This window comes from Silurus meridionalis, chromosome 17, assembly GCF_014805685.1.
Source record: "Silurus meridionalis isolate SWU-2019-XX chromosome 17, ASM1480568v1, whole genome shotgun sequence".
NCBI lineage: Eukaryota > Metazoa > Chordata > Actinopteri > Siluriformes > Siluridae > Silurus > Silurus meridionalis.
Genome location: NC_060900.1, coordinates 4,524,292 through 4,540,600, shown reverse-complemented (window position 1 = coordinate 4,540,600; position 16,309 = coordinate 4,524,292). Strand labels below are relative to the sequence as shown.

General features: G+C 38.1%; 2 protein-coding genes across 4 annotated transcripts in view; one reads left to right on the top strand and one right to left on the bottom strand.

Moving 5' to 3' along the window:
* The window catches only part of vps13a (vacuolar protein sorting 13 homolog A), a 38,829-nt gene extending 38,652 nt beyond the window's left edge, over positions 1 to 177 (top strand). For all 3 annotated transcript variants that reach the window (XM_046870582.1, XM_046870581.1, XM_046870580.1), the window contains one exon: positions 1 to 177. This exon is cut by the window's left edge and continues 1,141 nt beyond it. The gene's annotated coding sequence lies outside the window, so the exon portion shown is untranslated.
* A 2,046-nt stretch (positions 178 to 2,223) lies between these two features.
* Positions 2,224 to 12,029, bottom strand: gna14a (guanine nucleotide binding protein (G protein), alpha 14a). Its single transcript, XM_046872061.1, has 7 exons — positions 11,586 to 12,029; positions 5,929 to 6,113; positions 5,646 to 5,800; positions 4,567 to 4,695; positions 4,297 to 4,426; positions 3,798 to 3,951; positions 2,224 to 3,293 (listed from the first exon to the last, which is right to left on the bottom strand). Exons 1-7 carry the CDS (start codon positions 11,704 to 11,706, stop codon positions 3,103 to 3,105), a joined length of 1,065 nt encoding a protein of 354 aa, XP_046728017.1. The 5' UTR covers positions 11,707 to 12,029; the 3' UTR covers positions 2,224 to 3,102.
* Positions 12,030 to 16,309: the final 4,280 nt, after the last annotated feature.

Here is a 16,309-nt window from a genome sequence, read left to right as displayed (position 1 = left end):
AATTTGTTGGTCAGTTATACAAATTTGGTCATTTTTAAGGATGGGAACTTTGCTGGAACATAGAAATGTATAGCAGGTTTGTAAAGTCTAAAAAAGATGCTTATGTCCTATAAAAAACTTTTTCGGCTTAAGGAGACTTGTTATTAGACTATTAATAAAGGTCACAATTTATACGCATTCCTTTATTTATATTGTCAATGTAATAATTCTAACGTGAATAAGATTGCACTCATATTTTGAATTTGTACTCGCATATAAGTGAAATTGGTCTGGTGGGTTTAGCCGCTTTCATGCTGTACGATTGATTGTAATCTAAATTTTGGTAAAAGTAACATTTGTGGGGGATTTTTGGGGAATTGTAGGGGAACTTTGACGATCATTCAAAAGCCACCAATAGGGGCATAGTAATATTTTTTTGATCATAGCTCTATTGTTAGAGGAGCTTCATCAGATAATCTGACATGGGGAACAAATAGTTTATCAGTGGTGGACAGTAATGAAGTAAACGTAATTATGAAGTAGCTTTTTCACTCATCTGCACTTTAAAGGTTTTCCATTTGGGGAGAATTTTACTTGACAACATTTTGCAAAATCAGTCTGAAAACGTAACTGGTCAAACACGCAGCAATTCCAAAAATCAGCGTAGAGCACGTGATCTGTTTCGAACTTTTTTGATTGGCGCTTGGTGGTATCTACTCATCACCAACATACAGTTCAGCGTCAGTTCAACAGCAAGCAGAACATTTCGAGGGGAATAAATGATGGAAGAAACTCGCGACTCGAATTTGCCACAACACACGTACATTTATTTGTACTTTAGTAGTTGAAAAGAAGGTTTTGGACTCATGATAATTGTAATAGATATTAATCAGTGTTTGACTCTTTAATATAATTCTATTAATAGACTTGTGCTGAGAGTCTTTTTACATAAACTGAGGTGATTAAGTTAAGAGTCTTGTAACAGAAAGGATAATAGGAACATTATAGCTTTTATAAATCATAATAATTTATACTTGAGTACATTTGAAGGTAAATACTTTTGTACTTTTATTTAAGTAAAGTTTAAAGGGAGCCTTTTTACTTTTACTGGAGTCACATTTTACCTACTTTAACTCAAGTAAATGGGTGTTTATTTGTATTGTCAATGTAATAATTCTTACATGAATTATTCAATTCAATTCATTTTTATTTGTATAGCGCTTTTAACATTGTCTCAAAGCAGCATTACACAGATAATGTGATAAAAAAATGAATATGTTCTTTATAAGTGTAAGTTTGTCCCTGATGAGCGAGCCGGTGGCGACTGTGGTGAAGGAAAAACTCCATGGCAAAGAAAGAAACCTTGAGAGGAACCAGACTCGAGGGAACCTCATCCTCATCTGGGTTTCACCGAATGTCCATTTATTGCAGATATACCATGTTGTGGGGTACAGTGATGATGATCAGAAGCAAACTATAGTCCTGAGTCAGTGTAGGAGACCGTTGACATTTAACTACAGTCCAATCCATCCTCAAAGCTCCCGTTCTTACTCCGGAACTTCATGGCACCACCCAAGGCGTTGATGAGAAACCGTCCTCAGCTGCACAGAGTCCTCCAAATGAAGAGAACACCATCCAGAGGCAGGCCTGGTCGAAGTGGGAAGATCCACAGAGGGAAAAAGGGGTAAGAACAGTGGTCACTGGAACATCAGGAGCATGTTTATCTCGATCAATAAGATTCTTCCCAGGTATTGGTTAATTTGTGCTCTTCTCTAAGTGAAATGTGCCAGCTAGATAACCTTTAGCTGCTTTCACATTGAATATTCTGTCGTACAGTCGTACAAACTTTGATGATTATTTGAAAAGCTACCAACAGGACTGTAGTCGTTATTTTTGGTCATATTTGATCGTAGGTCTATTGTTTGAGGGTCTGCATCATATAATCTGACATGGGGAAACAGGTTATCAAAGCCTGTTTTGAGACTGTTGTACATTTTGGTCTGAGTAACTCTGATGATTCATGGGATCATTCTTGTGTATACAAATAAAAGCACACAAAAAAGTGGGTATAATTGTGTCTATTTTGAAAATTCCAAATGGAAAGCTTGGAAAAAATGTACGTTCGGTTTCACTGATTTTGCATCGAAGCACGGGGAAAAAAATTCTTCCCATTTCCGGTACATTTATCCTTTTTCGGCAGCTTTAAAAACACGTTCAAACAAACCGAACTTTTAAAAAATATTTTATTGGTTTCCAGCAAGAGTGAAGACCTATTGAGAGTACAATATCGTTTTATGTTTTTTTTTTTTTTATTTCATTCTGAAGTTTAAATATAACATTTGGTTTAAATACAGAGATAAGAAATTTGTGGAAAAGATATCACAAAATACATTAACTACACATTTGTATACACCAGGAAGCTGTTATTACTTTGGTCGAAGATGTCGTCAAAGGTAGTAAAGATGGTTTTACTTTCTCAGACATTCTCGAAAGCAATCTCAACAGCAGATAAGGTTGCATGGTGAAGGAGGTATAGTTTTTTTTTTTGAAAGAAATTTACCTTGTTTAAACTAAAAATAAATAGCATACAGCTGACTTTGCACAATTTGACTAAAGACGAGTGCAACTATGTTTAATTCACACGGAAGGCATTTTTATCTGACAGTTGTGTGTGTGCGTGTAACTGTAATTTTACTCGGACATTTCTGTACATGTGGAGTGAAGTTCAAACAAGTACATTTCCTCAGACGTTTAGAAAATCATGCCCTTGTTTGAAAGATTCAGATAATCTTAAACATCATGCCCCTTCCCAAAATCACCACTACATTCAGCAAAGCAACCATCAGCAGCTACATCTGAATTACTTTCTTCTATTTAGTGTGTTACAGCCCCGAAAGAAGATCCGAAAACAAAACAAAACAAAAAAAGACACAAACTGCTTCTTCAGTGTGAACCTGTACGGTATCTCCAACCTTAATTCAGTCCCATGGTCCTTCCAGTAAACACTTCTGGAGGTTCTTTTTTTTGACATCCAGAACTGAGGCTGGGAGAAAATGTAAAGGAAGTTCTGTCAAAGAGGAGGAAGAGGTTAAGGCTCCTGGACTTGGGGTTCGAAATGTGGTTTTAGACTAGATTAAAATCTTTCAGATTGCTTCTCAGGATGGTGTCCTTCACTGCGGCGAAGATCAGGCGGATGTTCTCGGTGTCGGTGGCGCATGTGAAGTGGGAGTAGACGGTCTTGTCTTTGTCGGGGTTCTGCTCCTGGTACATTTTCAGAATAAACTCCTGTGCTGATTTAGGGTCACCCTGGGGGCCTTGAGACACAATGAACACAATGGTAAGAAAGAGATGCTGCATAAGGTAAGCGCAGTTCACAAATAAGAACGAGGGTACAGTCCATAAGCTGCAAAACAACACTATAGGTTGACATAAAAATTGATGTTTCCTGCTAATCAGTGACATTTCGTTCACAAGGTGATAAATGATGAGGATAAATGTTGAAGTCCTACAACTTCCATATAACATTCGCATGCCAATCATATCGTATTTGATCTTTGACATTGGTTTTTGCTGAACGTTTGGAGTTAGGGATGTATGGTGGAGTTATACAAATGTGGAAAAGGATTTAGCCTCCAAGCGTTGATTTGGTCCATCTAGTTCAATTTGAGACAAAATTTGCAAAATCATTCATTAATAATCTTTTCACTGGAAAATTTCGGTGCTGTAAAAGGACCATGATGACCTCCAGAATGTACTGCGATTGCTATTGGTCACCATCTTCAGTTTTATTAGAACTGTCTGTTTTAAGCCCATATTACCTGTGAACTCTGGAAAGTAATTGGCAAGGTGGGAATAGACGATTTTCTCCTTCAGGATGTCCGTTTTATTGAGGAACAGGATGACTGAAGATTGCTGGAACCATGGGTATGTGATGATAGTTTTAAACAGAGCTTTGCTCTCTTCCATACGGTTCTGAGGAGAAGCGAATAAATTAAAAAAAAGAGTTAAAAAAGTGAACTAAAAGAACGATCAGCCCTGGTGTTCAGGCCACTATTCAAGTCATCTGTGTTTCTGTTCAAATTAATTTTATTTGTATGGCACTGTTAAAACAGGACATTGTCCCCCTTACAGGGGTTAATAGATTGGGGGGAAAAAAAAGTTATATTAATATATAAATAGAAATGAGTTCCTATCATTTTATCCCTAATGAGCGAGCCAGTGGCAATGAAAAACTTCCTGAGATGATACGACGAAGAAAACCTGAGAGGAACCACACTCAAAAGTTTGGTGAAGGAATGAAGGTCTGGATTTACTGACCTCGTTGTCGCACTCAACAAGGACTTGGTCGTATTCACTCAACGCCACTAGGAAGATGATGGAAGTCACGTTCTCAAAGCAGTGGATCCACTTCCTGCGCTCGGACCTCTGTCCTCCCACGTCCACCATCCTAGTGATGTCATAGATAACAATTTTAGATTTCGCTCATTTGGAACAGGGTTACTAGGTAATCCTGTCAAAAAGTTAAACGTTAATTAAAAGTTTGTGTCATTTGTTGAGAGCACTTCTGATATTGGCAGAAAAACACACCTGAAGATGACGTTTTCCAGGTCAAACGGGTACTCGATGATACCAGTGGTGGGCACTCGTACTCTCAGGATGTCTTGCTCAGTGGGCAAATATCCTGGATCAGCAATGCGCTCCAGATCACTCAGGTAACTGTAGCACACGGGGGGAAAAGTAAACTTATTTAGAATTGGGAATTAATTGCATTGACTAAACATGGAATATGGCACACGGTCAAATGTGGCGAAATTTAGAATGCCGAGTTTTTTTTGTGCTATAATTCTTATGTAACTGCAACTGCTACCTACTTGGAAATTATCAATGTTACCCGCAAGACACGTGAAGCCAACCAGTTTTCATAACAAGGGTCTATCTGTCTTAAACCATCCATCACTTGCCTGCCACCTGGCCCACCACTGCACCTGACGCACCATGCATTTTGACGATGCCAAAAAACTGCCCTATTTTAGCCTTGAGTGTTGACACCATTCCCAAGCCTGTTAATAAAAATGGTCCTGTTACCCCTAGTCCAGGCAGGGTGCACTTTTTTTTGGACTTTTCATAGTGGTTCAATTTGATTGATGAAACTCTCCCCTAATATCTGTTCACCAATGGTGTCCGTGATGCATGAGGTTCATCAAAGTACACCATGACATGAAGCTCTTAAGAGGTTACTTCTGATCAAAAGGTAATGAGTTTAAATCCCAGCACTATCAAGCTGCCACTGACCCACAACTGCTCAAGTTTGTATAAATGAGATAATTGTTAGTTTCTCTGGACAAGAACCGAATGCCAATAACGTTGTTGTGGAGCTCCACAACTTGTCTTAATGACTACTGGGTATTTACAATAACCAAAGGTGCAGATATGGAACAAACTGGTCAGGGGTCAGGGTTTTAAATGGGTTCCCTGAAGGAAAATATTATAGTGCAGGACTCTGAAAACCTCCAATGGGAATTGTAGACCACTACACCAAAAATGCCGCTTAATTGCAAAAAAAAAACCCTACTGTCTTTTGTAGAACTTTAAGAAACAACAAATTAATACAGTCAATCTAAGCACCAGAAAAATGAATGTCCTATAACATTTATTATTTAACTGACTATTTGGCAGAGTCGGTTAGCTGGTATTCGCGGCGGCGGTCGTAACATTCAATGATGCCTGGGTCCTTCCATAGGCAGCGGATGGCTTCCACGTAGCTTTCTTCCAACTCCATCATCTTATCTACATCCACCTCGATCAGCAAATCAGCATGGGGCTGCAGCCACACAAATATGTATCCAATCATTATTTAGAAGAAAGAACACAGACCAGGAGATGGGGATGAAGAGATTAAAGAAAAAAGACATTATCAAGACACAATGGTAGACAGTGTGAGTGTGTAACCTGGTTGTCAGCACTGCCCATTGATATTGATAGTGTCTCCATAGCTCTGATCATAGACTGCATGGCTGTGATGATGTTCTGGAACACCAGCTTTGTGAAAGTTTTCCTGTCTTCCTCAGTGTATCCGGCGCCATGAATGATTCGCATCTGTTTAATGAAGGTACTCTTCCCGCTCTCACCTGTACCTGAGGGTAAGACACACAATGATAGACATTTCAGACTGATGCTGTTTACTTTTCCATACATTTTTTATATTATGTCTTCAACATCTGTATATTGAAATGATCTACAATGATACTATCTGGTGTCACTCTTAAAGGTACGGAGGTCCCCTTTTTGTACCCTTTTGACTCCTCTAAATGTGTCTTCTAATGCCACTGTCTCCTTTGCCTTGTTTGTTCGGTAACCAAATCTGCAGCTGGGGTTCTGTCTGTTGTTAAAATCATTACAGTCATAAAACTGAGCTTTAGTTTGACAGGAGACCTGGACTTGGCTGCTTGTCTGTGTAAGCTGGAGAGACCTTGCAATGCCTCAAGTCGCTCGGTTTAAACATGAAATTGTTTCCCCAACAGTGATGTTAATGTGCTAATGAAGTAACAGATGAATAGAAAGAGGAGAAGAAGAAGGAAACAAAAAAAGGTGCTTGTAAACATCTTGTTTTAAGAGAATGCCTGTTTGGATGTCCATCATTCCACTGGCTATAAACACTCAGTCTTTTACAGTAGACAGCAAACCACAACTATGCTGCTGCAGCCATAAACATAGATCATGAAGTGGAAGGGCTTCTGGAAGATTCTGCAGCTTCGGTGGTGTCGTCACTGAGCTCATCTATATGCTCATCTATAAGACTTTCTCAGCTTCGGACCAGTTAGCAGCAATTCATTTTCGGTTTTGAAATGTTGCATATTTTGACTGTTTGGAAAGCAAAACCTTCTACGAGAATCGAATGTTCCCTTTACAGCAACACGGCAATCGTGGCTTGAATTTCAACTCGAAACTAAATTATGGTGAAGATTTTCTAAACTGATGGATGAATAGCGATTTTTGGATGTTGGAGGTCAACATAATCCCCCCCCACATTTATAGATGCAAATATCGAATTTTCCTGCTGCTTCTAAAAATTCAACAAAAAACTACACATAAACAAAACGTTTTTTAGAATATTTTAAACTATGCTAACTTTTGGATGATACAGGTTTTTTTTTTTGTTTGTTAAATGACTAAATACAAGACTAACAAGCAGGACTGTCGCATTTCTTACCTCCAAACGGTTAAACAACCACACCTATTTACATATCAAGCAACCCCAACACACACACACACACACACACACACACACACACACACACACACACACACACACACACACACACACACATTCACCCCCAACTCATTTTCATTTCTGTTCTCATACACGCACATAATAAATAAATCAATTGCAGGTCTGAACTGAATATGAGCGTAAGGCGACTTCCCGACACGCAGGTCGTAATCACACACCGCAATCTTTAAACACCTGGAAATGGACACTAAAATTATTCATAATCTAAACTGTAACTTCTACAAAATGAGTGATATTCCCCGTGTATACTCACCACTACAAGCCTTCACTATTTGTTAAACAAATTGGCTGTAGGGTGTGTGTGTGTGTGTGTGTGTGTGTGTGTGTGTGTGTGTGTGTGTGTGTGTGTATACTTATTGGCTTTACTGGAAGTAGATTTACAAAGAAGCACAACCAACAAAAGGTATAGGAAAAGCACATATACACTACTAGTTTTTAACTCAAATTGGCTGTATAATATTCCCTCCGTGGCCACTTTTATGAGTGTTTATAAGCATTTCTCAAATTTGGAATTTGTGATTTGAAATGAAAATTTTTCAGGCTGCCTTCGTCCTTGCGCTCCAGTCCTTTGCATGAATTAGAATTGTACGAACTTCCAGGTGACGTCGAACATTTAGGACAAATGAAAATGACCAGATTTGAATGAGTCGGATTTTTGGTACCCGGGTCCAAGTTTCCTTGGCGGTACGAGTTACATAACATTTGGTTCTGCAATCCATTCAATATCCTTGATTTTCACCTTTTCGATTGGAGGGTTGAAACTTTGACAGATTTAATGCATGGCTTAATTAAATAACTGAAAATGGTTTTTGTTTTTTGTCTCTAATATTATTTGATATCATTATTCGAATACAGTTGTTGTGAATTCATTTCACGTCCTTTTCGTTACAGTCGTGGTTTGTTATAGGCTTTTAAACAATGTATAATTACACAACCATGTTACCTGAACACATTCAGCCCTATATGAAATAATTGGAATATTCTACAAGGTCACCAGGAAGTTGCATCATCAGAATTTCCTGTTTAGGTTAATGAGTAAAAACTAAAACAAATCCCAGTTACAGCAGAATGTCCAACCAAATATATGAATACATTTGACTGTAAAATATGTCCGAGTCTTAAGTAAAACCATGTATTTAAGTCACAGGTGGACACTGGACTAAACCTTCTTCATGTGAATTCTCAAATCTGATTGGTCAAAAAGTGCTTCATTTTATTGCTTGATTTCTATTAATTCACAGGTTCTAATGCATTGGGGTTTTTATTTTTATTTTATAGGAACAGTGAATTAATGGGGACTTGTATTATAAACAATCTACCTAACAGACACTTTAATAAATGTTATTTTAGAAAGAATAATTTATACTCAGTAAGCTTTACATTTTCCTCCACAATAGCCTTTTTTTTCCTTGGGTTTTTTTTTGTGTTTCTTGGTAACGTCGCAAGCTGTATTTTAATTTCTGTTCGTTTGTTTTGTTCTGATCTTCGAAAGAAAAAAATCAAGCCGCAACTTTTTATAGCTGCTATAACATAAGTAATAACAGGAACACATCTATGTGTTCTTAAGTACATTAAAGTTAACATTAACCATTGATCAGTTGTTGAGGAAGCACAGGGACGAAACATGTCCTAATTTCTTCCATTTTATAAACATTTTGCAGGTGGAAGGACACCAGAAAGGCCCCGTGACGGCTTCTCGAACATCCCACGACTCATAAACTTTAAATCAGTACCTGGGAAATGTAACAGCCTTCTGATATAGTAAAAATTATCTGTAAATTAAATATGATTTAAAAGCATTATATAAGAAACGTATATCTTTTCTCACATTCATGTTTACCTTCCGTACCATCTTCACAATTGTCCAAAGGAAGCTGAATGTCTTATTCGTTGATAAATTACTGCTTTCAGATACATTTCTATCATTTAAAATGAATATAAATAAGCAGTTTTAAAGTGGCAGTTTTTTGGTTTCCTTAGTGCTGGAAATCATAAGTGTGTATTCTTGAAATGAGCCTGAATGTCTGATTTGAATTGAGTTGAATCCAATCCAATAAAAAAAAAGAAGAAAAGTCATCGTTTTTATGTGGTCTTATGTTCTGTAAATGGAAATTTGAGGCATGGACAGGCTATAATATATAAACAAAATATTACTGTACACATCACAATAATGTCCAGGGGAATTATTTGTTCCTTAACATTTATTTTAAGTTGTTTAACCCTGATTTTACTGAATTATATTGTAAAACCTTTATTAGATGAATTAAATGTCCATGCTCATGTGGCTCATTCTACTCCTTGCTGTACCTGTTTTTTGTCTTCAGGTTGAACCTTGGTGTCGCAAAGTCTCTTGGGAAGAGCTGGTGTGGTCAGCTGGTGAGATAATGAATCCTTCGAGGCATTAATCAGAATCCACACTGTGAGCTTTACACCCTGTCTCGCACATGCTCGGCTGCGCTGACCACTTGAGAGAGCGTTTTCGCTGAATCAACACTACACTACTCCATACGAGTCCGTCATCACGATCATGGGTCGAGATCAATATGAAAAGGAATGAAAACTTGTCATCCTCTTTTTTCTCTTATAGTGTCTGGGTTGGTACAGTTATGATAAAAGGGCGGGGAACATTTCAATGAAAGACTGATAGACGATAGAGAAAAAAAGATATAGTGTATGTGCTGCATGATGCGTGCTCTTGAGGAAATTCAGTGAGATCATCGACCAGAGGACGCTGTGCTTTGCATGCTTTTGCATACCAACAGCAGTCGCGGTGGCCTTGCTGCCATAATCTAGAGTTCTCCAAACCGTGCTACGGTATCTAAAGCCACACACACTGTAGGACCAAGAGCCATGCTGTTAACCATTTAGATGGACTGATCGTTGAACTGATCTTAGATCAGTGCGAGAGTTAATATAGAGGCAGGAAAGTCCCTGAACTATACACACGTCCAATAGTAACAGCTATGTTACAATGGACAAAGGCAATTTTTTCTTGTGATTGTAAGCAAATTCAAATGCGTGGAGAAAGAAACTGCTTCATGACATAAAATACCAATCCCATAAACTCCTAAATGTCAACCCCCAATACAGATCTCAAGGTTCTATGGTCCTCAAATCATGATATTAATATACGATTCTTGGAGGTATCACTTATTGGGTTTATTAAACTATAATTTTCGATCCAAACTTGTACAACTCACCGATCATTACACGATAAATACCGTATGGGTTGTTATTATTGTGTAATCACATTTTAATACACACACAAACCTTGCGTTTGAGAATCCATGTCTCCAAGTCAAAGCAATCTACAAAGAATATGAATTGATGGATGATCTTAACCAGAATCTGAACTTGAACCGTGTTGGGGTCATACAGAACTCTATAAGCTTCTTTAGCGAGGTATTTGAAACGTAGGCAAAGTACACAAGACGTATATCTCAAACACAAACACAAGACGCTGCATGTTGATGAACATGTCGCCATTGCTCATCTGATGGATGATCTGTTGGATGATGGACAGAGCTCAGAACGTCGGATCTTATCCGAGAAAAAAAATGAGATCGGAGGTTTTTCTTAGTTACTATGATTTCATTGGGTACCAAGTGAGAGATCAGTGATACGGGGAAGCAAATACTTGTAACAGAAGTAACAAAGCCGAAACTGTATATGTAACTTGGAGAAAAAGCGCAATTTCAGGACAGAATGTTGACATTTTTGGACACTGTGTGTTGTCTGACACGTCGGTTTTGGGTTTTTTTTTTCGTACCTACTGTTTTAATTCCATTCCTTCACATGTAACTTGCCCACATCAGCACTCCACAATTATTTCCAGATTGTTTGCACTATTTTTCCATATTTGTAAGTAATGTAGGTGATTGGTTTGTTTGTAGACATGAGTGACATTGAGGGGGGGAATACGCTTGTCTCTATTTTGTTGATAACTAAGTTTGAAAGTTGCAATTCTAAGCTTTCCTGGAAGCTCACACCAGTATCTTCAACACTAAATCTTTTCCCAGCTGTGTTTAAATTACACATGTTTAAATGTCTTGGGGGGTGGATTTATTTTTAATGCTTAAAGCTTTAAATATGCAAAGTGGCTTGATCCATTTATGCTTGTTTCCTAGAGCACTATTTTCACCTTCTGGTTACACAATGGAGATCCACCTTTTCATGATCCCACTCCCACAAACTCCACTGTGCGATCCTTTTCAGCCTTTTTGCCATTCTTCATCTAAAACTTGGCAAACATCTGGAGATATAGCTTAATAATGAATAATATATGGTTAGAGGGAGATCAGATGGAGGTGCTTACCCAGCAGCAGGAGCTTCAGCTCTCTCCTGGAGTCATTTTTGTCCCGGCGGAGCTGCTTGTCGATCTCCTGATTGATCCTCCTTCTTTCCTTCTCCTCCGCGGACAAACAACACCCCGCCATTACCTCTCTATCTCTCTATCTAAATACACGTATTTTATTATGCCTAAAAAACGTACTTTTTTCCTTGGAAATTATTTCCCCTAGTTTTCTATCCCTCGGATCAGATCAGCCCTGGTTCCTCTCTGAGCTCATGCGCGCTCCTCTTCAGGTTCCTCCAGCCGCGTCTCAGTGTCTTTACTCTAATTATTACGTCAAAAATCCGCGATTATCTTTCCTTTTCGGACTTTTTTTCCTGACATCCTATTCGGTTCTTGGCTCGGCTCCGTGTCGCTGTGGCCACAGGACAGGAGTTTAAGGAGGAAAAGTGCTGTAGAAGTTTCAGCGCATGCTCAACAAGACTGAAACGGGCTAAATGACGGCAGGGGCTGATTTGCGTATTTATGACATCATCCGTGCTCATTTGCATATTCGGAGAGTTTACATATAGGAGATTCTGGTTGTGCTTCAGGTCGTTACTTCGCCAAGTAAAACCTTCTAGAGCTTTTTTTTAAAGATTTATTCCAAGTTCAAGCACTAAATAGTTTACAGTTTTCTGGATTTATAATCATCATCATCATCATCATCATTATTATATGTATTTTGAAGCACCGCCTAAATACAATATACAATATAAAATTTCATATTTAAACAATAATTTACAAAATGGCAAGCTGTTTTAGAGCGGGTTGGATTTGAAAGATGTTTCGTTTCCAATAAACCTACATCCCAAAGTGTTTTCTTTCCTCATATACTCTTATCTCCTAACAGTAACAGTATTAAATTTAATTATCAACAATGTATTTTCCATTTTTAATTACACTTAATCATTTATTTGCCGGTATAATAACCTCTACTCTTAGGAAGATGTTCATCTTGATTTTTGTAGTGTGCTCGTTGAGTTCTGCGATCCTTCAGCCAAAAGGGTGTTAGTAAAATCAGGTGCTGATGTAGGTGAGGTGAGTAGACATTGGGTTCAGTCAGCATTCTAATTCATATCAAAGAAATTTAATAGGGTTGAGATCAGCGCTCTATAGCAGGAGCTCTAGATCTTCCACTCCAACCCACATAAAGAATACGTTCATGGTCTGCTTTGTGCACAGAGGCACTGTCATGCTGGAACAGGTTTGGGTCTTCTAGTTGAAGTGAAAGATGTTTATGCTACCTGATCTACAGATATCCTAGACATTGGTGAGAACAGTTTATATGTATATATATGAATAAGGAGGTACACATTGAGTGAATACTGGTAAAAAATATTGTCATTATATAAGTCAATCAGGTTTCATTATGTAAAATCAGGCCATGGAACACTAGTTATTCAAAGGGCAGGGGAGGGGCTTTTCAATCTACATTTACATAAATCTGAGGGTAAAAGCTTAGATGATTGTTCTTTTTGGTAGACCCAGCACATCAAGCAATTATTTGATCGATGTTGGGGGAAAAAACTTTTCAACCAAGTTTTGTATGGTTCTTTGGCTCAGTGATATGCAAATAAGGGAGAGTGCGTAAGCGAGTCGCACCATTATGGACTAATATGGTAATAGAAACATGCAGTATATAGTTTATAATGTGTAGGTGTACTTACTTTCCCAAATGTAATTTTTTTGTTGTAATTTGAGACACTGAAAGCCCAAACTCAAGACGTATTGTATTGGAAAGCTACAGTAGGCTTTTCTCATGATTCAGTTAGAAATACTAGTCACATTATTTTCTAAAAAAGAGACTCAAGTCAATAGGAGACTTGTATTCGAAATTGACCAGCATTTCAATGTTGTACAAAACTTTTTTTTTTTTTTTTACAAAATCTTATGCCTTCAGAAACAAATCAGAAGAACATGGCTAGGTTACTGAATTCAAAACATCAAGGCCCAGATTTGCAACTGCTTTCCAAGTGAAAGTATGCTTTCTTAGTTGCGAAAGAGCCTAAGTAAAAAGCACAGAGTCTTATTTCCATGTTAGAATATAAGGGCAAAAGTTTGTCTCTGAAATTTACGAGAAAGCATGTGTAGGCTTGACAATATGATATACAGAATCTCAAAAAAAAAGTCAGTACACCACTTACATTTCAGCAAATATTTTATTATTTCTTCTCAAGGGACAATACTATAAAAATGAAACTTGGATATATTTAAGAGTAGTCAATGTGCAGCTTGTATAGCAGTATAGATTTACTGTCCTCTGAAAAGAACTAAACAATAGTGACTAAGTGAACGTGTCAAAACTGTGTCTAAAGTATCATTATTTTGTGTGAGCACCATTGCTATCCAGCACTGCCTTGATCTTCCTGGGTATGGAATTTACCAGAGCTGCACAGTTTGTTGCTGGGATCCACTCCTCCATAATGACATCACAGAGGGTTTCCTTTATGTTAGACACATGGCGCTTCTCTACCTTCCGCTTGAGGATCCCCACAGGTGCTCAAAAGGGTTCAGGTCTGGAGTCATACTTGGCCACTTCATCACCTTCAGCCTTCTCAGAAAGGCAGTGGTCATCTTGGTGTTATGTTTGGGGTCATTATTATGTTGGAAAACTGCTGTTCGGCACAGTTTCTAAAGGGAGGGCATCATGTAGACTCCACGTTTCTGTCAATGAACCGCAGCTCCCCAGTACCAGCAGCTCTCATGCAGCCCCAGACAATGATGCTACCACCACCATGCTTGACTGTAGTCAAGACACAATTGTCCTAATGCTCCTCAAAAGGGCTTTGCCACACATGCCGGTCACCATCTAAACCAAACAAGTTTATCTTGGTCTCATCAGACAACAGGACATGGTTCCAGTAATTCATGCTCTTGAACAGATTGTCTTCTGCAAACTGTTTAAAGACTTTCTCGTGGGCCAGCTTGAGAATAGGCTTCCTTCTGGGATGATTGCCAAAGCAAACCGACTTGTTACAGTGTGCAGCGTATAGTCTGAGCACTGACTAGCGGACCTTCCACTTCTGCAACCTTCAAAGCAATGCTGCAGCATTCATGAGTCTGTTTTTTGAAGCAGCTTCTGCACCTGATGTACGAAGAATTGCACCCAAAGCACCAGATTTTAACTGCTATAATACAACATACACAAATTTGTATGGTCCTGTCAAGCAGACAAAAACATAAACATGATGAATAACACTCATGATGAATAACACTCAATGAATCTGGTGGAAACATCTGCAACATTTGATCCTGTAAATGAACACAATATGTAATATATTTTTTTTTTTTATTTGAATAAAATGAATATCATAAATTAAAGTCTGCTTTAAACCACAATATCTAAGACTTCTTGTTTCTCTTAAGGTGATATTATTATTATTAATTTATGTTTATCTAAAACTTTTGGACAGAGTAAAAAAGTTTGTTTGTGCGTCCTGACATTTCAATTTGAACACATAAAATTGATGATTTTGGTGAAGGTCTAAATTTCTAAAAATGTGTTCAACACGGTTTTTGTAATAGCAATTTGAGTAATAAACATTTCTTACTTACTACTTAACAGGTATGTCAACAATTCTAAAGGTGTAAATTGCTTTATTTCACACTGACTTCTTTGTCTTTCAGTACATACAGTAAATCCAAAACCACACGGTTGTACAGTGAGATGGGGTGCTGTTTCAATTTTAGCCGGTAGAGGCCGCCAGTAGAGCATATTTACGTATTTATTTAATTAGTCCTTGAAAGTCTTTTGGTGATAGATATGTAAACTGTAAGTTATTGGTTTAATTATTGTAACTCGTATATTATATAGATTGATCACGTACAAACTGATATTTCAAGTGTTTTTATTTTGATTTTGATGATTTTGGCTAACAATTAACAAAAACCCACCAATTTATCTAAATAAATTCAAATACTTACGACCAATAAAAAAAGAAAAAACATTTCTAGTGAATTGTTGGCCTTCTGGAAAGTATGTTTTTAATGAATATGTGCTCAATACTTGGTAGGGGCTCTATTTGCTTTAATTACTGCCTCAATTGGACGTGGCATGGAGGTGATCAGTCTGTGGCACTGCCGAGGTGGTATGGAAGCCCAGGTTTCTTTGACAGTGGCCTTCAGCTCATTTGCATTTTTTGGTTCTCTTGTTTCTCACTTTCCTCTTGACAATACTCCATAGATTCCCTATAGGGTTCAGGTCTGGTGAATTTGCTGGCTGGCCAGTGAAGCACATCAACACCATGGTCATTTAACCAAGTTTTTGTGCTTTTGGCAGTTTGGGCAGATGCCAAGTCCTGCTGAAAAAGAAAATCATCTCCATTAAGCTGGTCAGCAGAGAGAAACATTTAGTGCTCTGAAACTTCCTTCTGGTCCACAGTGAACCAACACCAGCAGATGACATGACTCCCCAAACCACCACTCTCTATGTACACTTTACACTGGACCTTAAGCAACTTGGATTCTGTGCTTCTCCTCTTTTTTTCCAGACTCTGGGACCTTGATTTACAAATGAAATGCAAAATTTTCTTCCCTTTCATCTAAAAAGACGACCTTGTCCCACTGAACAACAGTTCAGTCCTTTTTGTCGTTTGTCCACACCCTGGCTTGACACAAGGAATGAGTCAGTTGTAGCCAATGGATATGTCTGTGCGTGATGGATCTTGAAGCACTGACTCCAACTGCAGTCCACTCTTTGTGAATCT

Coding starts and splice junctions, on each gene's coding strand:
- gna14a (XM_046872061.1), bottom strand. CDS start 11,706: ATGGCGGGGTGTTGTTTGTCCGCGGAGGAGAAGGAAAGAAGGAGGATC. Junction 6,114..11,585: donor GCTGAAGCTCCTGCTGCTGG/GTAAGCACCTCC, acceptor TCTTACCCTCAG/GTACAGGTGAGAGCGGGAAG. Junction 4,696..5,645: donor CTAACCGACTCTGCCAAATA/GTCAGTTAAATA, acceptor CGTGTGCTACAG/TTACCTGAGTGATCTGGAGC.